This window comes from Microcebus murinus, chromosome 12 (assembly GCF_040939455.1).
Source record: "Microcebus murinus isolate Inina chromosome 12, M.murinus_Inina_mat1.0, whole genome shotgun sequence".
Lineage (NCBI taxonomy): Eukaryota > Metazoa > Chordata > Mammalia > Primates > Cheirogaleidae > Microcebus > Microcebus murinus.
Window position 1 is genome coordinate 13415820 of NC_134115.1, and position 25908 is coordinate 13441727.

The 25908-nt window shown below is 37.2% G+C and overlaps 1 protein-coding gene across 11 annotated transcripts in view; it reads right to left on the minus strand.

Moving 5' to 3' along the window:
* Positions 1-25908, minus strand: part of CDC14B (cell division cycle 14B) — a 99680-nt gene that overhangs the window by 12431 nt on the left and 61341 nt on the right. For 6 of the 11 annotated variants that reach the window (XM_012787235.3, XM_012787236.3, XM_012787237.3 and 3 more), the window contains 8 exons: positions 25315-25381; positions 22793-22855; positions 19575-19662; positions 19048-19278; positions 11335-11473; positions 11011-11170; positions 10261-10358; positions 1465-1581 (listed from right to left, as the gene is read on the minus strand). In XM_012787235.3, coding sequence (XP_012642689.1) covers positions 1465-1581; positions 10261-10358; positions 11011-11170; positions 11335-11473; positions 19048-19278; positions 19575-19662; positions 22793-22855; positions 25315-25381 — 963 coding nt within the window. Of the gene's footprint in view, positions 1-1464; positions 1582-6180; positions 6327-10260; positions 10359-11010; positions 11171-11334; positions 11474-19047; positions 19279-19574; positions 19663-22792; positions 22856-25314; positions 25382-25908 lie in introns of those variants that run through there. The other 5 variants (XM_012787241.3, XM_076008561.1, XM_076008562.1 and 2 more) reach the window with 3 other exon arrangements.

Genomic DNA, 25908 nt, shown 5'->3' on the forward strand with positions numbered 1-25908 from the left:
CAACTGTCCCACCAACCAGAAGAACTGTTATGTGGCATATTTCTCCTTTATCTTATTTCTATACATATGTAGAATACATTTTTGTACCTATAAACATTTATACATCTACACATTTCTATACATATATATTATCTATTTATAAAAATAGAATTATGCTGCAGAATTTTTATGTGTGGCTGTTTCTACTCATGGCTTCATGAGCATTTATCCAGGTTTTCTTTAAAAACATGACTCCCAATTCATTTGGCATAATTTAACAATCTTTAGCCCATTTTCCTATTTCTCACTGTTACAAATAACACTCTGATATGTATCTAAATCTTTGACCTTTTGTATTTCTTCTCAAGTGGAATCAGAGAGTAAAATGAATATGAATATTTGATACATTTCTAATGAAAAAAATTAAAATCCTAACATCATTGAGTCAAGTGCCCCCAAATTCTCAGATATTCATACCGGGCACTGTGACATTCTCATGACTATGTGTATGTTGTAAAGTTGTACCAAAGATCCACAAACAGGATATATGACAGAGCTGAACGGTTCCTTAGAGGGCAAAGCACACAGAGCTCTCGGTGTGTCAAGGATTTCTCAGGACAGACTCGACTGCTTGGACACCGGGACAAACCCAACACTGACGATGAGGTACATGGCCCCAAAGCTTTAAAGATATGGAGTAGGGAAGTTAAAAAGAAGGGAGGGAAGTCGTAGAGGACACTGTAACGTCTGGGTCTGATTATCTTCAGGCCACTACGGTCTATTATAAGAGATCTGTATTACCACGAGCGCAAAAGCAGGACTGCCTGGGCTGCCGACAGCAGGCAGAGATGCAAAGAACGTGAAAAGGGTGCCCACCTCGCACTCCAGGGACAGCAGTGAGTGGGATATCTACTCTTTTTTCACTAGGGATTTGTCTTTGGAATACTTTAAGAATGAAATGTCCACCTTCACTTCCTAAGAAGTATCCAAAGACAACAGTGAGTCATTGGTTTGGTGACAGAACATGTCCATGTTCTTGTCAAAGCCTGTACATAATGAAGGCAGTGGAGAAAGGTGGGATAAACAGGGAAGAACCAGCACCCTTTGGTGTGGACTGTGGCCAAGAGGACAGAGAGTCTTTAGGGAGGGGGGGTCCCCAAACCCACTAGAGTTATCATGTTTCTACCCTCTTGTTAATTTGCAGCTAATTTTCTAACATCATGCTGGATCTGATATACTCAGAAAGATTTCCTCCAAGTTCTGACAGCTTTGGATATTCTTAATTTAAAAGGTTTCCCATAATATCATGACCCAGAGAGCACACTTCCAGTGTTGATGAATGAGTAAAACACTTTTGATGACTTTCCCATCACAGGAACTCTATTTTCTCCTAACTTCATGTCACTCTCCAGAAGTAGGATCCACAAGATTAAACTGGAAAACCAATGCTTACAACTTTTCAGAAAAGTAGGATTCTTTTCTCACCTTTTAAAACTGCCTTTCCTTGAAGCAGATCTGGTGGTTCTTTTAGAAATGCCTGCACTGCCAGAATTGTTAGGTTCAGATGTTTTACAGCTCTGAACACTGGACTGAAGAATTACTCTGGAAATAGTTGGAAAAAAATAAGATTATATTCACTGAAACAATTTTCAAATATGTGACAGAGGAAGGCATGTTTGCACGTTAGAGCAGCAAATTATTTTACTGAGAATTGATAGGATTTTCTATGAACACATCTGCCAAAAATACCTGAAACACATTTTTATATCAAAGCCTGTTGAAATGAAGCATCTCATTTCCCTTTGAAGGTTACACAAAGATAATCACAGTGCTTTGCTTTTGGAAAACGAATGACCTGGCATTTTAAGCAATTCCCACACCAAAGAAATACAACAGCTAAACACATTTTTGTGCCCAAAGGTAAAAATAGAGGCTCAGATTTCTAGTCATAAAAACAAGACATCATTAAGAAACTCAAAATTCTAAAGAGTAGAAATATAAATTTAGGAAACAGCTACACAATATTCACTCTTCAGAGCTGAAAATATGGATAATAAACACTTAAATCAATACTAATTTTATATAATGTTTCAAAATCTGAAAATATGTTCAAGCAAAATATGAGTTTTATCTGGATTATAACTATTTACTAAATCTCTAAGAACCATTAAAATGAAAGTGAAACCACTTACATTTTGTGAAACTTTCCTTCATTAAACTCTAAAAATCTTAGGAAACTGCTGCCTATGAATAGGCATTGCCCAGGAGGCAAATACATGAATCAGAAAAGAACACCCTCAGATAAAGGCCGCCCACAGTAGCCTGTTCATAAGTAGACAGGATCTCTTGGGGAAACCAGCATAAAACATCAAAAGATTTTATACGTAATTCTTTTCTTCAAGAGATAATCACTAAAAAAGCAAACCATATATATACACACATTTATATATATCAACTTGTATTTATCTGAAAGAGAAAACACTGACTTAAAAAGCTTTATTCTCTCATAATCAATCGTAAAGATGAAGTAGCCAATAAAAACTTCTAAGAAGCTAGCTCACAAGGGTAAAAAGAAACCGTTACAACTAATGAGCGTCCTGCCTCACTTGCCTGTGTTGCAGCATGTTGGTTAATAACCAAAGCCAGGGCCTTAAAATGTAGTACAGGTCACTAAATTCCTATAATCTCAGTATGACCCAAACCAAAGCATATTCCACATGTAGTGAAATGCTCAACTTCTCATGACGAAAAAGCCCATGGGTTTTCTTGTACCAGAGCACAGTGTGGAGCCTGCCTAGGCCAGTGGTTTCAAGCTGTTTGGGGAGGAGAAGAGAGGAGCCACTATCACGGCTGCTTCACTTTGTCCATGGGAGAGTTCTGAAAGCCCCACAAAACCAGCCTTCAATCTCACGGAGGAATCCTGGATAATTAGCCAATGCATGGTTGAGCATTTCTCCTAGAGTTTGGTCATCTGAAATGTTGACTGTTCTAACAAAATAGAAAAAGTATATGAAGATTCACCTGTAGTGTCAAAGGAGCCCAGTACTCTGGCTTATGAATTCTACCCTGAAAACGAAAAATAATTAAAACATTCTTTCTGATTATATAAAGTGAGGGGGAAATATTTATTCATCCCTGTTAAGGATCTGGATCTAGAAGTTTGTATTAATAAAAGCAAAAGGAGACAAACTGCTGGTGCTTCACTCACTGGTACTTCTGCAGCCCAGGCCTGGTGCTGGTGCCACCTGTGTTCTCATGAATCTGCCTCATTTGCTCCTTTTACACGTGGAGAAAATGAGACCTCTTTTGGCTTTTTTTTTGGAATATAACACCTACTTCTCAAATTATTTGAGGCCATGGATGGCCAAAAGTATAGACAACTACCACATCGCAAAATCATTCATATGAGAAAAAAGATAAGAGCCAATACATTGCCTGCTTAGGAAATCTGAGTCCCGATTTCACAAATGAACTATTTTTGAAATGTTTAAATACTATTCAAAACAAAAAATTACTGCTAAATCAAGTGGTAATTCTGAGGCTGATAGGAAATATATCTTTAAAAGTATTAAAAAAAAAAAAAAAAAAAAAGTATTTATTTCTCTATAAAATTAGCGTAAATTAATGTGAACTAATATAATAATATTTAATAAGCTAATAGTTTTTGTGGAACTTTAAGAAAATGATAGAAATTTGGAATGCATTAATTACGCCAGGGAAGAGTCCAAGTATTTGCACTGACAGCAAAGCAGTTATCTTATCTGTGGGCTACATATCAGTAAAGTGGGGGGAAAAAAACCAACAACTACACTGAGATACTATCACTGATGTCCTACAAGAAGCACCTTGATAAGTCGGGCCAAGCTAACAAAAGGGAGTAAAGTGTTCCCTCTGCCACAGGGAACCTGGTGCTCACCGCCTTCTACCTTCCAAACCAAGCCAATCGCATGGCTGTTTCAGAGCAATATCCAGCAGATATTCTCCTTTCCATCTCTCCTGAAAAAATCTTCTGTCTTACTTACCTCGTGCCTATACTGTAGTTCACTTTCTTCTATACAGTATCTTTGGAGCCTTAGTACTCTCAGATTTTTGGATCTAGTCATATCTGCAACTCAAGGCACACGAAAACGACAAAGCAAAAAACCTGAAAAGCCGCGTTTCTCGCCTATCAAGCCACAAAATGCTTCAACAAGAACATCCAATTCCGAGAGAAGAATCCATCAGGGCGACTACACACTATGTATACTAGTTGTCCACCACTAATACACACAGAGCTGCAAAATCATGGTCCTGGGCCCTCTGTCTGTGTCTTTCCCATTGTCTCAGAGTCTGATACAGCAACCTGAAGTGGCCTGCTTCTCTAGGGATAGCAGGGAACAGGTGCTTTTCACTAGTAACAACCTATCAGGATGCTACATCATCCACATCATCTGCCAACAGAGGCAAATGACAACGACAGTATCCATGAGAATCCATCACCTTACAAATAACATTCTTTAGAAAGAAAATAATGGGGAGGGGGGACTACCAAGATTGTACTTATTAACATTATTGTAACTGTTAAAAGCTTTATGCTTCTGTAAATTCCAAATCAATTAGGTAGGCTACTATGCCTGGTTGAATACTCTGCCTGGTTCTAGAAATGCCATGGTAAACATTAGTCTCAACAACAACAAAAGGTTACAGCTTACACAGAATATTAAAAAGAAAATAGCCTGATAGAGACCATTTTCAAACTTACTCTGGGAATGATAATACAGACACAAAGTGCCTGAGTATTACTAGTGACAACTCCACCCAATAAGAACTCCACCCACTCAGAACATCCTTGCCACTTGGAACAGTTCAAGAAGAAACATTCTATGTAGTGTAAGATGCTCTTGAGGCATAATACATGGAAACTGAAGCTTACTAAGAAAAACCACTGAGAAGGTTAATCTATACCAGATATATAGCATATCTGAATGTGCGATAACAAGCTTGTTTTAATAAGATATTAAAGAAAATGCCAAACAGGAACATGATAAGCAGGTTTTCCTTAATTTTGAAAAGAGTGAAAGCTACTTGATTTTTTAATTTTTCTTAGGCATAGGAAAACACTCAATGAAAAGACAAAAGTACCAGAGTTGGTTCCAGTGATATTTCACTTTGGAAGAAATCTTGGAAGGAACAGTTATAACATTCTTTTATAACTTCTAAGTCCAAATGGAGATAAGAGAAAAGTCCTAAAACATGAGTTAAAGAAAAAGTTACAGAGAAGGAAGAATGCAGCCCAGGTAAGAGGGTGGTGGTAAGTCTAGCACACAGGAAGGACATGCCCACCCTCCGTGCTTGGGGTCTTCACTATGCTGCTCCACCAGGAGTAGGGGTGGGGGGATTGCCACATTCTTCTGTAGAAAATAAGTCTCTTCACTGTTAAGGTCTTCATTTCAAGATGAAAGATCTCAAGAGAATACAGATTTGCCTGTATTAATCTAATACAGACATTCTGGTTATTTTGAGGAAAAAGAGAAAAGTGGGAGCAGTGACTGTCACATGGAAACACACACCAAAACAGGCAGCCTATGTTCTGCCTTTATTTAACATCAAGTTTTGAAAACTGTACTTACTGTATTCCCTAAAGGAGAGGAAATGAAATGAGACAGAGTAGAAAATTCTGCATACTATAGATAGAAGACTTAAGAGAAAGCTATTGTACAGTGGCAGAATTGGAGGGGAAACCCAGGAAGTGATCTTCATTAGACCTCAAAGCTATAACATCAAATCTTTACTAAAAGTAGACCAGTAGAAAAAATTTTACTTTGCTAGGACATTCTCAAGATACAGAAAACCAGAGGGAAGCTATAGAGTCAATTAAGTGAAAGAAAACCACTCCAACTATCCCGAGCTAACTAAATACTATTGATAGGAAAGAGAAACTATTTCAGTGTCTTTATTTATAAAATGCTATTTCAAAATATCTGTTAAGAGCAAGCGCAACTTAAAAACAAGCTATGTTATTTGTAATATCCCTTTTGCAAAAGGAATGGTGAACCCCTCCCTCCCCACCACCATCCATTCATTGAAAAGATTCAGAAAAAGAACCTTTGAAAATAGGCAAACCAACAAAGCTAGGAGCTGACAAGGAGAAAAACATGCATGGTGAGAACACGCTAGGCACCAGAAGTAAGCAACAGCGGAGAAATGGAATGGGACACTTACACAGCAGCTATCTGTCAAAGGGTCCTGATGGCTACTGTGTTCTGAAACCATCGAAACAGAATAGCAGGATGGGAAGAATGTAGTCACAAACAATCCACCAGATGACAACACTACACAGTGCAGAGGTCAGCACAGCTAGGGGACATCTGGAAAGGGGTGAAGGGGAAAGAACAGATGTTCAAATTGGGAAGCCAAAATAAATAACATAATACAAAATAAACAAATAAAGCTACATGTGAACCTTAGACACCCAAGGGCCCAGTACAGCAACTGGGATGCACGGGGGTGGGAAACAAGGGTGGAGTTTTGCCACTTTGTGTTTGAGGCAAAAAATCCTATCTTTAGTTTTAATAGGTTTGTAACTTGGGATAAAAGGTTAGCCTCAATCTCTAGCTGGGTAACTGCCCCATGTTAATTTAACTTTATGATACTGAAATGGGTCATAGACTATGATTGAAGTTCTTCAAAAAGTACAAGATATGCACACACAAAAAACTAAACTAAACCACAGGGAAAAAGGAAGCAAACCCAAACAACCAAAAGAAAAAAAAAACTCTAGACTAATTAACGAGATAATAGGAGGCACAATCATAAAAATTATAAACAAACAGCACAGCAGAGCAATCACATTTCAGTGGAGGTGTAACTAAACTCCTAAAGCATTGCACTTGTGACACACCCAACCCCAAGTAACACAAAAGGGGTTAAGTTTCACTTTTGTATTCATACTATGCGTTTTTCCTCAGTTGTTTTCCCAGTTCATTTCCCTCAAGCAATACAAATTGGCTTTTAGCTTGGTGGTAATCCACTGGCCTGGGTTCTAGCACAGAAGGAAGGAAATCTCCTCCTTGCATTGGGAAGGATGATAGCTCCTTCCAACTAGTCTAACATCTGTGACCAAATACAAAAGGCCCCACTGAGCATTTCTTGTGGACTGATCAAGGTGGCAAGCACTGACTTAGCTTACTCTGTCATTTTTATTGTTGACCTCATCATCAACATAATTAAGAGCTACATGCCAGGCACCTGATACAGTGGGTAAAGGGTGGACTCAAGTTAAAATCTACCTCATCCTACAAGTTATACCTGCACCAGCTTTCCACAAAAATACCAAATCTACTAATATTAAGATTACAGGGGCTTAATATTTAAATGGAATAGAATAAATGGCCTACGAGCAATAAAGAATCTTCCTACATATCCCAACCTTCATTCCAGTTACTGATTCAACTGTTATCTTAAAGGCAGAATGGCTTCAATGTCCAGGTGTCTGCATTCCAGATTTTTATTTGCTCCTCTAGTAAAGCTCATGGTCTAAGAATTATTTTCCATTGCTGAAACATACTCCCATTTCTACTGCACCGTTAAGGGAGACTTCACTGATGTTTCCAGGCTAATTATGTCTCCATTTTTACCTTATTCCCATCAGGATGCAACTCGACTCTTCATGTTTCATTTAACATGAACAAACCTAGCAGAAATGATCAGTACACAGAAGGATAGGCAGCATGGCTCAAGTTATATCCACTTTAGCATAGATGATATACTTGCCATCAAGTTCTGAAGATCAGATCAATGTCATGGTGCTATGAGATTTACTGTCTCAGTAATCAGGATCAGACAAGCTATTTTTTATAATTTCTTAAAACTTTAACTCTCCCCAAATATTAACCATTTATAAAAGAGAAACCAATAATTTGGAATAACATTTTATATACTACACCTTTCTCATAAGAATCACCTGTATTTGTATATTTCTCACAAACTTCCCTTCTTGCAAGTACTGTTCTCTCTCTCTCCCTCTCCCTCCCCCCCTCTCTCTCTCTCTCTTTCTTTCAGATAAAGTGTCTCACTCTGTCACTAGGTCTTGACTCTTTGGAAATGAGCGTCAAGTGATCAGAACTCTTCAGAAAACATATTCTTGGGGGACCACAGACTTAGAGAGTGACTACAGGAAATAAGCCCTATTTAATAAGAACAACCTCTGACTAAGCAGAATTAGCATCCCCTGACTCCCAACTTGACTTTTGAACAAAAAGCATCAAAATACTGAGAAAAAAAGCTGATGATGCAGATTCTGAAAAATAAAATAAAAAACCTGGGGCCGGGCGCTGTGGCTCACGCCTGTAATCCTAGCTCTTGGGAGGCCGAGGCGGGCGGATTGCTCAAGGTCAGGAGTTCAAAACCAGCCTGAGCAAGAGCGAGACCCCGTCTCTACTATAAATAGAAAGAAATTAATTGGCCAACTGATATATACATAAAAAATTAGCCGGGCATGGTGGCGCATGCCTGTAGTCCCAGCTACTCGGGAGGCTGAGGCAGAAGGATCACTCAAGCCCAGGAGTTTGAGGTTGCTGTGAGCTAGGCTGACGCCATGGCACTCACTCTAGCCTGGGCAACAAAGTGAGACTCTGTCTCAAAAAAAAAAAAAAAAATAAAAAACCTGAGCAACCCACGGAAGCATGTTTCCTAGGGTTTGCAATTTAAAGTGTGGTCCCTGAACCCGCAGCACCTGCAACATAGGGAAGATTGCTAGAAATGCAGCTCTCTGCCCCACCCCAGACCCACTCATGATAATCTGTAGTTTAACAAGCGCCCCAGGTGACTCAAATGCACAATGATGTCTAAGAAGCACTGCTTGAGGGCACTACCTCCTGCTTCGTGTCCAGAATTAGTTTCAGAAGATTCTATCATATTTCTAAATAAAAAGAGCCATTAAGTCCTTAGATAAAAAATTTTAATGAAAAACAAAACTGCTTTGGAGCTAAATAAATCACACAAAAGGCACATTTTTTTTTTTTTTTTTTTGAGGCAGGCTCTCACTGTTACCCAGGCTAGAGTAGTGTCATCATAGCTTACTATAACCTCAAACTCCTGGTGAGCAAGCAATCCTCCTGCCTCAGCTTCCAGAGGAGCTGGGGCTACATGTGCGTGCCAACATGCCCAGCTAAAAAAGGCACCATTCGTAAAGCAGTCTGGTTGACTGAAGCACCACTAAGCTGCAAAAGGCGGCTTACTAAATGCCTGCAGTCAAAATTGATGCCCTATATTCACAAGGCACTTAATATTGGAAAACTCGATTCTTTGCTTTGGGTCGTTTAAGAACTTCACAGGCGAGCAATCCATGACGACACACACTTATATGTAATTCTACCTTAGAATTTTTAAATTATGAAGAGATACCAGTGAAGAACCACTTTTAATTAAAAACAAAGCCTGATCTCTGCCAATATAAATGACTGATTATATCATCAATTCCTGACCATATTACAAGATGCTTACTGAATAAAATGATCTCTCTCCATCACCACCTCCATAAAAAAGGAGGGCTGGGAATTTGGTGTGCCATAATAAAAAGGGAGGTAACCAGAAAGAAGAAATCCCATGGCAAAAGTGGGAGCATCTACTAGAGAACAGCCTAGAAAAAAGTATAATGGCCATGTATTTTGATCCTATGTATTTTTCCAACAATTCTGGATGTTCCATGAGGTTGAGCCCAAACTACAAGAAAATACATGTGGACATATATACATTCCATAACTAAAATACTTCCTATTCTCATGCCGAACCTTCCTCTATAATTTGAAAATAATCTCCAAATTTAAAAAAATACAAAAATATATTTTAGACCAGTTCACAGTTGCCCCAAAACAATATAGTGCCATTAAGCCAGTATGTCGCACTAAAGTCTACCATATTAAAACAAATTATCTGAAATCTGGCAAATTTAAAGACATTCACCATTTTAATAACTATGGACAAGTTTGTTATTCTGGGCTGTACATCTGCTGTCTCTCCGGAGGATGTCCCATGCTGATTATCTGAGGAGAAAAAGCATTCCTAATGTCGCCCCTCCACCTACAAAGGCTCCTGAGGTTATATACAATAGAGGACACAGATAAACAAAGGACAACTGAGAGCTTCCGAGGCCAGCACCCCTGTGTTTCAAATATCATCATCATTTCAAAATAACATAATGGACATCCAACTAGGGAAAAAAAATATACAGGAAAAAAATGCTCACAAAGGACCCCACACATCTTAAATATCATCAACCACTACAAAGGAAACCAGACTCACGTGAGGGGAATAGCGTTTGTTTTTGATTGTCTTCTGCTTTTCAGGGCCCGAAGTCTATCACCTTGTGTCACTCCATTGATTTCATCGTCATCACTGTACTGTGTTAAGTAAAAAAACACTGAGCTAATGATTGAAGTTGCATTTATTAATGCAGCAAAACATAGGGGCTACTTATCCATATAAACACACATGTAAACATGTACAGCCACTTCAAGTTTCTGCAGAACCCTAAAGTATATTTCTCCTTTCGAAATCAAGCTACAGGTCACATTTCAAGACAATGGAGTTGACTTACACAGAACCCAATAGCACTCTTGTTATAAAACATACAGATAGTGAAGAGGCATATGGGCTTGCAATTATAAAAACATTCTATTTAAAATTTCACAATCCACTTACCAACGCCTTAGTACTGCTACCTCCTAAATTCTTGGTTCTTTAAAAGTTCTCCATGTATTAGCTGTTGTGAAATGGGAACAAGGGGTGAGGGCTCCAGGAACACCTAAGTCTACCTAAGAGCTGACTTCACAGACCTCTTTTTCCTACCTGTGCCAGTTTTACAGACACACTACCTTGTTTTAACTATTTTGAGTAAAAAGTTCCTAGACGGGGTTATAAATATAAAAAACTGTGTGACGATAGTCCCTCAAAATGTGCTTTATTATTTTCACCTAGTTTTCTCCACGCCCTAAAAGGTTCTCAACAGCATTTAAAGCAATAACAACAGCGTGACCAGGATGGTGTGATTACCGGTTCGGGTTCTGGCTTGTCTTGGTTCCGGACCCCATTTATTGAAATGTCATCAACACCAGAGAGGAGTCTGGAAAAGGCTGCTCCGTGTTGTCCATTCTCCTGCCCCCTTAACTTTTGATGAAAATAGTCACCTTCCAGCCAGAGGCTTGATTGTTTCCTAGAGCATTTAAATGACATCAAAATACAGCTTTCCAGAAAGATATACAAACAACTATTTCCTCCCAGACTGTTATTACTGGAGAGTAAGGAAAAGTCCACTTCCCAACGGTTTCCAGACCCCCATGTTCCCTGAAGAATTGTAAAAGCCTTCTGTCTACTTACGTCACCAAAAATTGTTGCTGAGGCCCAATCACGGAGCCAGGTCTACAGATCCTGATCCATGCAATGGTCTCGGCTGCTGTCATCTTGTAATGCTTCATGATGTAGCAGGCTATCAGAGTGCCTGTGCGACCAAGGCCGGCTAGGAAAAGAAATCAATGAAACCTGGTTTCATGTACTCTAGAATTTTGTTGGACTGGTAGCATTTTTTTAAAAGGCTTCCCACGATTCTGTGTTCCTCGACAGTGGTTCTCAAGGCTGGTTACATACTGGAATCACCTGCAGAGTTTTAAATATACTGGTGCCCACTCTCATGCCCAGAATGCAGATCTAATGGGTAGGCAGTGCAGCCTGGACACAGAGACTTCTAAAATCCCCCAGGGCATGCTATTGTAGCTGAGACTGAGAATCATCCTCTGAGCATGATTCACAGTAAGTGCAATGTTTTCTGCCCTGGGTGTTTTGGGAAAATGGCACCACCATCTTTCCAAAATCAAAAGCTCAAAATCCTGCACTTACTCCCACATCCAACTGAATCTTCTACTCTTCTGTTATACACATTTTCACTCAGATTTTTTTAATAAACTCTTGGTCCTGTTCTCCTTTCCTCTAGACCAGGCGTCCTAAAACTATGGCCCATGGGCCACATGTGGGTGTTTTTGCCCATTTGTTTTTTTGCTTTAAAATAAGATATGTGCAGTGTGCATGGGAATTTGTTCATGGTTTTTTTTAAACTATAGTCCAGCCTTCCAACGGTCTGAGGGACAGTGAACTGGCACCTGTTTAAAAAGTTTGAGGACCCCTGCTCTAGACTATTATTACCTAGACTATTATCATTACCTCCTGTGAGGGTTAAATTTATGTGTCAACCTGGAGGGAGGTTTTGGATGACATTAGCATTGAAATTGGTGAGCATCCAGTAAGCATGCTGCCCTCCATAATTCGGGTCATCCAATCAGGCCTGAACAGAACAAAAGTACCAACCCTCCCAAGCAAGAGGGCATTCTTCGGCAGACAAACTCCAGACTTCATCTGCACCACCTCTCCTGGGGCTCCAGGATGCCAGCTCAGAGTGCCTATTTTGAACTCACCAGACTCCATATTTGCATGAGCCCATTTCTTTAAATAAATCTCCCACATATAAGCATCCTGTTGGTTTCCTTTCTCTGGAGAAGCCTCACTAATACAGATTTGGATCATGCGGGCACTGCTATAACAAACATGTAAAAATGGAGAAGTAGCTTTGAAATTGGTAGAGGCTGAGTTTTGAGACACGTGTAGGAAAAAGCCTCGACTGTCTTGAGAGGACTGTTGACATGAAAGATGATCCTGGTGCAGTCTCAGATGGAAATGTGGAATGTGTTATTCAAAACTGGAGGAAAGGCAATCCTCATGATAAAGTAGCAAAGAAATTGACTACATTGTGTTCTAGTCTTTTATGGTAAGCAGAATTTGTGAGTGACAACCTTGGAGGTTTAGCAGAGGAGATTTGTAAGGAAAATGTTGAAGGTACAGCATGGTTTCCCCTTACTGATTAAAGTAAAACGTAAGAGGAGAGAGAGGAGGAATTGAAGAAGAACTGTTTAGCAAAAGGGAACCAGGAACTAATAAAAATTTAGAAAATTTTCAGCCTGTACATGCTGCAAAAAAATTAAGCAAGCATGTTCTGGAGAGAGCATCGAGTGTGAGGCTGGACAATCATACCATAAAGAGATTACTCATGGATTTAATCACCATCTCGGCAGAAGCCAGGAACAGAGATGGGATTATACTAGCAGAGACACTGCCAGTTTGGATGAAACAGGACAGACATGGAATGAACTAAAGGCTTTTGGACTTCTGACAATAGAGCTACCTGGGTGCATATATGCCTTGTCCTTCATGAAAAGGAAGCATGATCCCAAAGGCAATTCAGAGATCCACAGGGCTCTCCACGGCCACAAAGACATAGTACATGGGCCCAGGGGCAAGGCTGTCTACTTCTGGGTTTCATAGGGTGGGGCCAGCTCCACCGGCTACAGTGAGCCAGGCTGCCCCTGACCATGGCATAGAGGAAAAAGTCACCACCCTAGAGGAAAGAGCATCGAGCCAAAGAGGCTTATTCTCTAGACTAAAGATCTAATGGCATTTGCCTTCCTAGATTTTAGACTTGATTAGGAACGTAACCCCTTTCTTCTTTCTGATTTCTCCTTTCTGGAATGAGAATGTCTATACTATGCCTGTCCTGCAATTACACCTTGAAAGCACATAACCTGTCTGGTTTTCCAGGTTCACAGCTGGGGAGAAATTCTGCCTCAGGATGGATCATACCTCAAGTCTCACCTCTGCTTATTTTAGATGATGTTTAACTTAGAGTTGATGTTGGAATGGGTTGAGACTTTTGGAGAAGTTGAGATGGGGTGAATGTATTTTCAATGTTAAAGGAACATAAATTTGGAGGGGGGGGTCCAGAGAGCTGAATATTATATACTAAATTGTGTCCCACCTGACCCTCCCAAATCCATGTTGATGTTCTAACTCACAATGTGTCCATATTTGGAAATAGGGCCTTAAAGGAGGTTATTGAGGTTAAATGAGGTCATCAGGGTGGGGCTCTAATCCAATAGGATTCCTTATAAGAAAAGGGAGAAATACCAAGAATGAGGGCACACAGAGAAAAAAAACCACATGAAGACACGAAGAAAGGCAGCTATCTACAAGCCAAGAAGTAAGGCCCCACCAGAAACCAACCCTGCCGGTATCCGGATCTTAAACTTGTAGTCTCCAGAACTGTGAGAAAATAAATTTCTGTTGTTTAGGCCACACAGTCTGTGGTATGCCCTAACAGACTAATACACTTCCTAATGAATCTCAATTCTCACCGTACAATCCAATTTTCATACATTCATCATTTTTCTTACCAAAACAAAGATCTAATCATACCAAATCCTCTTCAGACTTTTAACTGGTCATCAGTCCATTTCAGAGTTTCTCAACCTCACCAGTATTTTCAGCTGGACAAGTCTATGTTGTAGGGGGTGGTCCTGTGCCTTGTGGGACACTCAGCAGCACCCCTGGCCTCTACCCACTAGATGGATAGTACCCACTCTAGATTGTGAAAACCAATGTCTCTAGGCATTGTCAAATATCCTCTGGGGCAACTTGGCCAAGAACAAACTCAACTGCTTATTATAATAAAAAAAATGAAATAACCAATGTTAGATTCTATTCATTTTAAAAAATTGGGGTAAAATATATATAACATAAAATTTAGCATTTTTCTTCATGCATTATTTTCCTGATTTCATTTAGTTGTTTGAGTTCACTTTTAGCTTACTGCAAATTTTTTAAGATAGTTATTTCAAATTCTATCTCAGGTGATTCAGAAACCTACATTTCCTTAGGGTTGGTTTCTGGAGATCATTATAACCAGTTTGCGCATATGTGTGTGTACAGTTCAGTAGCATTAAGTACATTCACACTGTTGTGCAAACATTACCACCATGTAACTCCAGAGCATATTTCATTTTGCAAAACTGAAACTCCGTACCCACGAACAATAACTCTCAGTCCTCGTCTCCCCTCAGCCTCTGGCAATCCACCATATTACTTTCTCTCATTTGATTACCTCATGAGTGGAATCATGTAACATTTGTCCTTTTCTGACTAGCAGACTTAACTTAGCATAATGTTTTCAAGGTTCACCCCAGATATATAGCAGCATGTGTCAAAATTTTCTTCATTTTTTAAGGCTGCACTGCACAATATTCTGTTATATGTGTACAATGCAATTTGTTTATCCATTTATCCACTGGCGGACAATGGATTGCTTCTACCTTCTGGTCACCAGGAATAACACTGCTGTAAATGTGGGTGTACAAATATCTGTTCATATCCCTGCTGTCAATTCTTTTTGGGTATATACCAAGAAGTGGAACTGCTGAATCATATAATTGTATTTTTAATTTTTTGAGGAACCGTCACATCATTTTCCATAGCTGCTACACCATTTTCATTCCCATCAGCAGTACACAAGTGTTCTAATTTCTCCACATCATCACCAATACTTGTTATTTTCTGGTGTGTATGTGGTTTTTTTTTTATATTACCTATCCTAAGGGATGTGAGGTGGTAGCTCACTGTGGTGGTGATTTGTTTTTCCCTAATCACTAGTGATGCTGAGCAACTTTTCATGTGCTCATTGGCCCTTTTATATCTTCTTTGGAGAAATGTCTATTCAAGTCCTTTTCCCATTTTAAATTGGGGTTTTGTGGTGGTTGTTGAGTTTTAAGAGTTCTGTCTTCTGGATGCTAATTCCTTATCAGATAGGTGATTTGCACATTTGTTATCCTAGTCCATACTAGGTTACCTTGTTATTCTGTTGATAGTATCCTTTGATGTGCAAAACTTTTACATTTTTATAGTCTAATTTGTCTATTCTTTCTTTTATATCTGTTTCTGGTGTCATATTACTGCCAAATCTAATGTCATAAAGCTTTCCCTCTATGTTTTTTTCTAGGAGTTTTATAATTTTAGGTCTTTCATCCATTTTGAATGAATATTTGTATATGGTGATATGTAATGGTCCAACCTCATTCTTCTGCAAAAGGATATCAAGTTTTCCCAGCACCACTTATTGAAAAGACTGTCCTTTCCCCATCAAGTGGTTTTTGCACCCTTCTTGAAAATCATTTGACCACATCCATAAGGATTTGTTTCTGGGCTCTCTATTCTACCCAACTGGTCTATGTATTTGTCATTATGCTAGTATTATGCTGTCTTGATTGATGTGGCTTTGTACTAAAAGTTTTGAAATAAAAAAAGGTGAGTCCTCCAATCTTGTTCTTATTTTTCAAAATTGTTTTGGTTACTCAGTATCACTTTAGATTCCATATAAATTTTAGGATATTTTTACTTCTGCAAAAAATGTGAGGATTCTGATAGGGATTGTATTGAGTCTGTACATCCCTTTGAGTAGTACTGACATGTTAACAATATGAAGTCACCCAATTAATGAACATGAGATGTCTTTCCATTTATTTATGCTTTCTTTAATTTTTCTCAAAAATGTCTTATGTAAGTCTTTCATCTCCTTAGGTAATTTCTAAATATTTTATTTTTTGATGCTATTGTACATGGAATTGTTTTCTTAATATCTTTTTCAGATTGTTCATTGTTAAGGCATAGAAACATAATTGATTTTTACCTGTTAACCTTGTACAGCTACTTTGCTAAAGCATTAACAAACCTGCTACTTTGCTGAATTCATTCACTAGTTCCAACAGGTTTTTTTATGTGGAATCTTTAGGGATTTTTACATATAATTATCATCTTTGAACAGAGATAATTTTACTTCTTCCACTTCAATTTGAATGTCTTTTATTTCTTTTTTTTTGCTGAATTGCTCTGGCTAGAACTTCTAATACTATGTCAAGTAAAAGCTGCAAAGCTGGGCATCCTTGTCTTGTTACTCATCTTAGAGGAAAAGGTTTCAGTCTTTCACCATTCAGTATGATATTAGCTGTTGGCTTTTTATACATGGCTTTTACTATGTTGAGGTAATTTCCTTCTATTCCTAGTTTGAGTGTTTTTATCAAAAAATGGTATTGAATTTTGTCAAGTGCTTTTCTGCATTGAGATGATCATGTGGTTTTTGTCCTTAATGTGCTGCATTACACTGATTTCTTTCATATGTTGAACCATTCTTGCAGTCCAGGGATAAATCCCACTTGGTCATCATGTATAATCCTTTTTACTAAGCCACTGAATTCTTTGCAAGTATTTTGTTCAGGATTTTTGCATCAACATTCTTAATGGATACGGGATACTGGCCTGTAGTTTTCTTCTCTTATAGTGTCTTTATTTGTCCTTGGTATCAGGGTAATTCTGGCTTTACACAATGAGTGAGGAAGTGTTCTTTTCTCTTCAACTTTGTGAAAGAGTTTGAGAAGCACTGGTGATAAAGCTTCATTAAATGTTTGGTACAATCATTGATGCCATCATGTCCAGGGTTTTGCTCTGTCAGGAGGTTTTGGATTACTGATTCAATCTTCTTATTAGTTAAGGGTCCATTCAGATTTTTTGTTTCTTCGTAATCTAGTCCTAGGTTTTGTTTATCTAGGAATTTGTCCATTTCATCTAGATTATCCAGTTCTTTCTTTCTTCTGCCTGCTCAACTCTACATGAATCCCTCCAGTGAATTCTTCATTCCAGTAATTGTATACTTCATTTCTATTTCTTTTTTGTTCACTTTTATGCTTTCTACCTTTTTCCATTTAGTTCATACATCATTTCCTTGACTTTTTCCATATTTTCTTTTAACTCCTTGAGCATGTTTAAGATAATTGTCTTAAATTCTTTGTCTAATAAGTCTACCATCTGGTCTTTCTCAGTGACAGTTTTGGTTGATTTATTTTTTTCCTTTCAATAGGCTGTACTTTCCTGTTTCTGTATGCTTTGTGATTTTTTCACTGAAAACTGAATATCTGAACATTCTAATTGTACTTATATCTTATTTGTAACTACAAATACAGTTGTAACTCCAGAGGTCAGGATCTCCCCCTTCCCCAGGGTTTGGTGGATTTTCTTAATGAAAATATATTTCTTGTCTGCTTAATTAACTATCTAACAAGAGAAGAAGAGTTAAATAAATCCTATTCCATTCATACCGTGTCTTAATTTCTGGAAATGTCATATAACAACTTATATTATTTGCACAGTCATTCATCTATGTAAAAAGTATTTATTAACGGGCACTGTTATAAATGCTGAAAACACAGCAACTTGTTAGAATAGTCTCTATAGAAAGACAAATCTCCTATGTTCTTATTCATATGTAAGAACTAAATATTAAAACCAATCAATATCATAGAGACAGAGTAGAATGATGGTTACCAGGAATGGGAAGGTAAAAAGGAGAGGGGGATAAAGAAAGGATGGTTAATGGGTGCAAAAATATAGTTAGAATAGAATGAACAATATTTGACAGCACAAAAAAGTGACTATAATCAACAATAGGTTAGGGTATACTTTAAAATAACTAAGTAGAATTGGAATGCTTCTAACACAGAGAAATGTTAAATGCCTGAGGTGACAGATACTCCAATTACCCTGACTTGATTAATTCACATCATATGCCTATATCAAAAATCACAGGTACCCCATAAAGATATACAACTATTATGTTCCTATAATAACTAAAAATTTTTTAAATAAAAAAAAAGAAGAATATAGTCTCCATAAAGACAAGCTCTTGGGGTATGCTCTACTCACTGATGTATCCTAGAACTTACCATATAGTAGGCACTTAACAGATATTTGATGAATAAATGAATGTATTTCAATGTGATAAGCCTTTGTAGGGTTACTTATGAAAATAATTTATTATATTTCTTATTGAAATTAGGGTTTTATTTTTATTTTCTAAGTTTTTATTTATTTATTTTTTAGAGACAGAGTCTGGCTCTATTGCCCAGGCTGGAGTACAGTGGCACGACCATAGCTTATTGTAACCCCAAACTCTTGGGTTAAAGTTACCCTCCTGTCTCAGTGTCCCAAGTAGTTGGCACTATAGGTGCGCACCACCACACTAAGCTATAAATTAGGGTTTTAAAAGCATTCTTTAAAAAAATAAAGGTAGTTTCATGTGTCCTAATAGGTAATCTAAATGAGTATGGTGTGTTTTTACACATATATTCATACATGTATACTATTCTTTAACTAACCCTAGGAACATACCTTTACAATGTACTGCAATGGCACCCTCAGCATTTTCACAAATATCCAGAAATTCTTTGACAATGGCATCAGTAGGGGTACTGCCATCCGCAAAGAAAAGATCATGGTGATCGAAACCAGCATCCACAAAGCGCTTAGCATCATACATCCTTTTATTCAGACGAATAACGGTAGTAACATTGTGATTCTTAAAATATGGAATATAAGTCTCAGGAGAATGTTGTTGATAACCTACATAAAGAAATGCACCAGATATTGTAAATGCAGAAAGAAAATAATAGTTTCACCTGTAATTGGGTGAAGACAGAATCTAGACTGGGGATTGAATACCAATTTGATTGTAACTGTAAAAAACAAAATAAAACAAAAGTTAAAATGCAGGTAGAATGATGTACTGACATGACCAAGTATGCTTAAATAACTAAAACTTAGCCAAGCTTGGTTTAACTCTGCAGCCTCTTTCAAAAGAAAATACTGGATGGATACTTTCAATAACAAAACTATACTGGCTCCATAGTTTTGCATACCACTTTCAAGTCTGCATCTTGTATGAGGTCCACAGAAGGCAATAAATCGGTCTGGTATTATCCAATTTAAATCTCCATTTTCTGCTTTCTGCAAAGGGAAGATCAGCACAATTCATTTTTAGACTTAATCTCCTCCCTACCTCACTGCTCAATATTGAGTCTCTGATGGACTTGAAATCTACTTGCTTTAGCAGAAAATCTGTTTATACATGACCATGAGACAGGAATCTAAAATTTGCCCTGCAACAAGGAAGAATTAGTCCCTAATAATAGGGTCTAATAACCTTCTTTTAACATTGTTTCTTTTCTAGAGTAGTCAGCCCTTGGAAAACAGAACCAACTGATGCTATCCAAATATACTAAATAGTTGGTTATTTTATCTGAGTAAGTTCTCAAACTTTTCCAGTTTGAGGTATCTGGAAACTACCCTGTTTTCTGAATCTCTTACCTGGTTTCCAATAGGAACAATCGTAACTCTTTGAACAAAGGAGAAAAAACTATTTAGGCTTCTGGCTTCTCAAATATATACTTTTCTATTTATAGAGGCACACCTTTCCATCATTTTTCTAACTATTTAATAAAGAGACCAATCAAAAAATCTCACTAAACCCACCGATAAACTCAAAATTAGAAGTACACTGAGATCACAGTATGCCCCTACAAAAAAAACGTAAGTATAAACTGATATGAAAAACAGGTTACTTCCTGTTATTAAGTCCTTTAGATTGAGTTACCAATTATAACATAAATATAGTTCAAATTTAACAACAATAGAAACATATCTTTTAATGAAATGGATAACAGAGACTTTTAATCAGAAAGTAGGAGACTTTTGATAGTAGAGAAGAAGAGAATTAGTGATACACAAAAATCCAGATAAATTAGCTTTGCAACTCAGGTGTTTATATGTATACCAAAAAAGGACTAAGAAATAAACCGAGTTTCTTGAACATCTACAAGGCACAGGCAGGTCACCCAAAACCAGTTTACTTGATTTAATTATCAACTCGGGGAACTGATGTGCCTATGTTGCATGATAAAAGATCTATGCAGGAATGAAGACAAATGTTGCCAGATGTTCAGTTTTTGAAGTGAAATAAAAAATCTGTATTTTTTAATACGAAACCTGTAATTAGACACTGGCAACAACCAGATTTCATTGAATTGCTGGCATCACAGATTAAGATACATCCTGAATTCAGAGAAGTTAAAACGGAAAAAATGGGGACCATGGAATCAACAAAATACACTAACTTTAAATTTCTAATTACACTGTATAGGCTAAACGAAACTTGTCTGCGAGCTACCTAAGCACTTCCCTGTGTATCGATGCGGTTTCACTGGACATAAAAACACTTGTGGGTGTGCTCCTGCTACTCGCCCAACCCAGATCCTCCAATTTCTACAGCAGAAAGAGGAAAGTGATTTATCACCCACTGAGCTACACCGAAGGAACAAACACCAACTGGTGTTTTTAGTCGTTTTGCATACCTAAATAGAGAAAGTATTTTATTTTAAATGTTTAATTTTATTAAATAAAAAAGCCCCAAGAGGTATTAACAATTTAGTCATGCTAAATTATTGTAAGATGATAGTTGAATATATATCTTACTTTAGCAATGGACTGCTATTTCAGAGAAGTAAAGATAGGCTGTAATGAATCCTGTAATATGCTTTTACATCTTTGGTACATCATATCAACAACTAATTGTCCTTATTAACTCAATTCATCAATAAAATAGTTCAGTTATACTTAAAAGTTTGAAATAACAATTACTTTAAAAATTGATAGTGGAAAAAAAGAGTTGTCTGAGGATTCAAGATACTACTGTGTGAAGTGCTAAGGACTTTCTCTCCAGCATAGAGAGAAAGTCTGCTCAAGATAACTACAGAAGGGTAAATAGACAAGAGTCTACAAAACTGTTCTTGGCTGGACAAGGCCTTTAGCACAGCATCTTACTTATTATCTACATAAAGGATAAAGCCACAGAATCCAATTATTTATTCTCTTAAAAAAATACACTATGTTGAAAAGTACAGAACACACTTATGGTTTTGTCTGCCTAGACTCTCCATTCCCCTCATCCCACCTTTAAAAATTTTTTTGTCTGTATGGTTTGATAGGGTGACGTAGGAAACTTAGGCTCCAGGGAAGGTTGGAGAATTAAGGCTGGCCAGAGTATTCCATACCTCTCCCCTGCCAAAGAACACAGGCTGATTAGGGATAGGCATATGGTCTAAGCCAGGCTGAGAGAGGCATTCACAGGTCTTCTGCTGGAGCTAAGATTACTCTTTTCTGATCAGTTTGCCAAACTGGCAGATCAGAGCTGCTGGTGGCCATTTCTTAACACTACTAGAGAGGGCTGGCCTGAGAACAAAACCAGCTTCATTCCAACTTTTGATACATGGTTGAGAGTCATGATTGAAGCCACACCTGCTCCTGGACTTTTAATTTACGTAATCCAAAAAGTTTTCCCCTTTTTATTTAAGTTGTTCATGCTTACTGTCTATAACTTGCAACCAGAAGTATCCTGACTTAATACAAACAAAAGTTTGTGATAAAAACAAAGATATTTTCCAGAGGTAATTAGATGTATAATCACTATTCACTTCATCATACCCTATCCTAAGGGTTTTACAAACAGTATCTCACTTAATCACTGTATGATAGTTATCAATACTAAAAATATTTAAACTAAACATTATGAAGAATGCATAGGTGCACACTCCTTCACTCTGGAACCAAGCATCAAATACAGAAATCAACACTAAGAACTGGGACTCAAGAAACAGGAGTAGGAAGATGAAGATGATTTTTTTTTTTACTCTATAAACATCTAAAGTGCTTTCCTTTTTTTTTTTTAAAGAATAAAATTATTACTTCTGTAAGTAAAATAGATGAATAAAAAAGTTAAAAACAGGATGGGAAAATTCTGGTCAAAGAATAGAAACTTTCAGTTATAAGATTAAGTTCTAGAGATCTAATGTATGTATTGTCCACTTGAAACTTACTGAGAGAGCAGATCTTAAATTCTCATCGCACGCACCAAAGGTAGTGATGGATATGTTAATTAGCTTGACTGTGGTAATCATTTAACAATGTATACATATATGAAAACATTACTTTGTACATATTAAATATATGTAAGTTTTGTCAATTAGTCTCCTCAATAAAGCCGGAGGGGCAGAAGTTTACAATATTATCCTTGAAGACTTACTTCATAGTGTTCATATTCATCCAGGTTAAATGAGTTGAAATTAAGGAAGCCATACTGCATTGCCTAAAATCCAAAAGAAAGCTTTTAAGAACAAAGATGCAAATAAGAAAACAATTTCCTATCCAATTTCCTAGTAATAAATATCAGGAAGCAGTCCAAAAAGGCATTATTATATTTAGATTACTTTCCATTGAATAGTTTTCAAAGGAAGTGGGCTGTGCCTTGTAAATGCTTCTAGTATGTGGACATCAGTTATAACAATATTTAATAAGATTTCATTTTCTATTTTCACTCACCAATTATCCTATCTATACATAGTTAAGTAACCCCACTAACTTACTAGATTAACTCCACCCATAGCTGAAGATTCAGAAGTTTAGGGTTCAAAGATAACACACAATCCAATAGTCTCTAAATAAAGTGGAAAAAAACATAGGCTAGTTTATCCCAAACAATGCCCACACACTTCATCAATACCTTCACTTTCAAAATCTTCAGTCTTGAATTAAAAGATCAATGTTCCCTATACTAAAAACAGCTCAGATATCAACATGAAATTCAAAATTCTGAGCAAAAAAATTCCTATTCCTTTAAGAAAATATCAAAAAATTTTCTGTCCTATCATGCAGCCTCACTCTGTTGCAGCACGCAGAGTACCCTAGCAAAATAAGCAGAACATCTATTTCCTGAGACAATGACAGAGAACTGGCAGTCTCTGAGAAGCATCCTCCGGGCTCACTGATCACTGAGCCAGACAGGAGGGAAGCAAGAATTCTTCATCTACAAGGTAGTCTTGGTTCACAAGGCGGGGCTCTTGTAAATCCAGCCTTTAAAATTTACTAGTGAAATACAAATGCAAAGAGGCTAGAATGCCAACCAAAAGGTCTTCATTTTATAAGACAGTTATTTAAGTACTAATCCCAAAACGAAATCCATGATAAATTTCATTTCCTTGAACTCAAAATACTCAGTATATTTCATGACATTTGGACTAGAGATGTTCCTAACAGAATGATACAATAAAAAGTAGTTTACTAGCAATTTCTATTTTTCCTTTGAATTTTGTAAAGTGATCTTATTGGTAGTATATAGCACTAAAATTACATTGATAAATGTTTTACATATGCAATAATATTCAAAACCAAATTTAAATATAAAAAATATTAAAATTGAAAATCAGAAGCTGTTGACCCTTACATAAAACTAAATTTAGTGTGAAAAACACAATCTTTCATCTATTATACCAGCTAATTATTAATATAATTAGACCTTAGGTGCAATACTCAATTAAAAAAAACCAAGCCAATGAATAACAACAGAGACTGCTTTACAATATTACAGCAGACCATTTCCAAGACCCCCAAAGCTTTTTCTTTTCAAAGGTGAGTGTGCCTACCTATATTATATTAGCCCTGGGGCCCATCTGGGAGGAGCTGTGAGTGCAACTGGAAGGTGCCATTTACAACTATTGTCATTCAGTCCCCTAACTATTGTCATTCAGTCCCCTGATAACAGCTGCCTCAGAGCTGGTGACAACTACCTCAATCAGCTCTGAACTCAACTGAACTCAACTCCAAGGAAACTGTGATCCCATACCGCATTGCCTGATACAGGGAAAAAGGTATACCAATCAGTCTCTGAATTTATATCTTAATCAGTCCTCTCATTTTAAAGCAGAAAATTTCTGATATAATTCCCAGAAAGCCACCATGATTCATTATATAAGAAAGTAAATCTGGGTTCCTTCTGGCTCTAAAAACACAAGTTACATAAAACCTGTGATGTTGCTGAAGCTTATTTGATTTGCTACTGATTTATAATTCTAGTTTTTTGTGCTGCCCGGACATTCAAGAAAATCCCAGGGCTTGCTGTATTGCTTAACCCCGGGGGGCCCTGTTCATTTAGAATGTGGTACAAAGGCTGTTCCCTGGAGTCAAGACAGCCTCAGTCATGACACACAGGACTTACTTGCAAATAGTTTTGACAAAGCTGTAGTGACCCACTTAAATTTTATATAAAACCTTATAACAAACCAAATGACTATTCAAATTCTGTTGAATTAGAAAATGAATACCTGAAAAAACGAAAAATGAAGTATTGGACAGGTACCATGTTAGAGAGATGTCTATTGTAAACAATATTGGTGGGACTAAAGACATACAAAATACATAAATCAAAGAGAACATGGAAACCAGCCATCTATTTACTTTTTGTATTTCTTTTGAATCACAACATTCTCAAAACCAATTCTGGATCTAGAATCTAATTGCATGACAGTCTCTTACTATCCTCCGTGTTTTAAGTGGCTTTCCCCCAACTCATGCATAGAAGCACTCAGATTTTCAGAATAAACTGTTCCTGGTTTCGTTAGCTCTAACGTTAGTTGGGAAATGGAATACCTCTGTCACCATACACATCTTGGGAGAAATTCTTACAAAAAGATCTTTGGGGAAGAAGGCCTAGTCCTCCCTTGGACTACAGTTCTCCAACACAACACTAAGAGCATCCTTCAAGTCACTTACCTTCTTTACTGCATGAAAACAGTCAAGAAGTGTAATGTAGAAATTGCAACTTCCATAGGCAGCATCTCTGAAATTCCAAAAGCACAGAAATACTTAGCTTAGTTAATTTAATTTTCTGTCATAAACTTACCTTAAGACAGAGCTGACTAGAATTTAAAATCATACACTCAGAAACATTCTCAAAAAAAAGAAATCTTCCCTTTTGGTTTTTAAATAACGGATAAGTTGATTAAAAATTTCACTGCAGTTTCTACTCATTCCAATAGGTACTGTTTTATGGGCCTGGATCAATAATGACTACTTCCCTAAATTTCAAATGATCTCTCTTGATCATTTTTGGTTTTGTCAGCTGAGCTTCCTTCTTGAATTCAACTAATCAATGATACCTATCTCTCCTAAAAGGGCAAGGCATTTATATTTTTCTTTAAACTAGAAAATACCATACCAACCATTACCATGAAAGATTGCTTTTTGATTCTGTCTGTATGTATGTATATAAGTATGTGTACCTAGGTATGCCTGTATGTGTATATATTTCCTTTCAAGTAGGAAAAGAAATGTTGTGAAATCAAGGTAGTATTTGAAATACTAGGC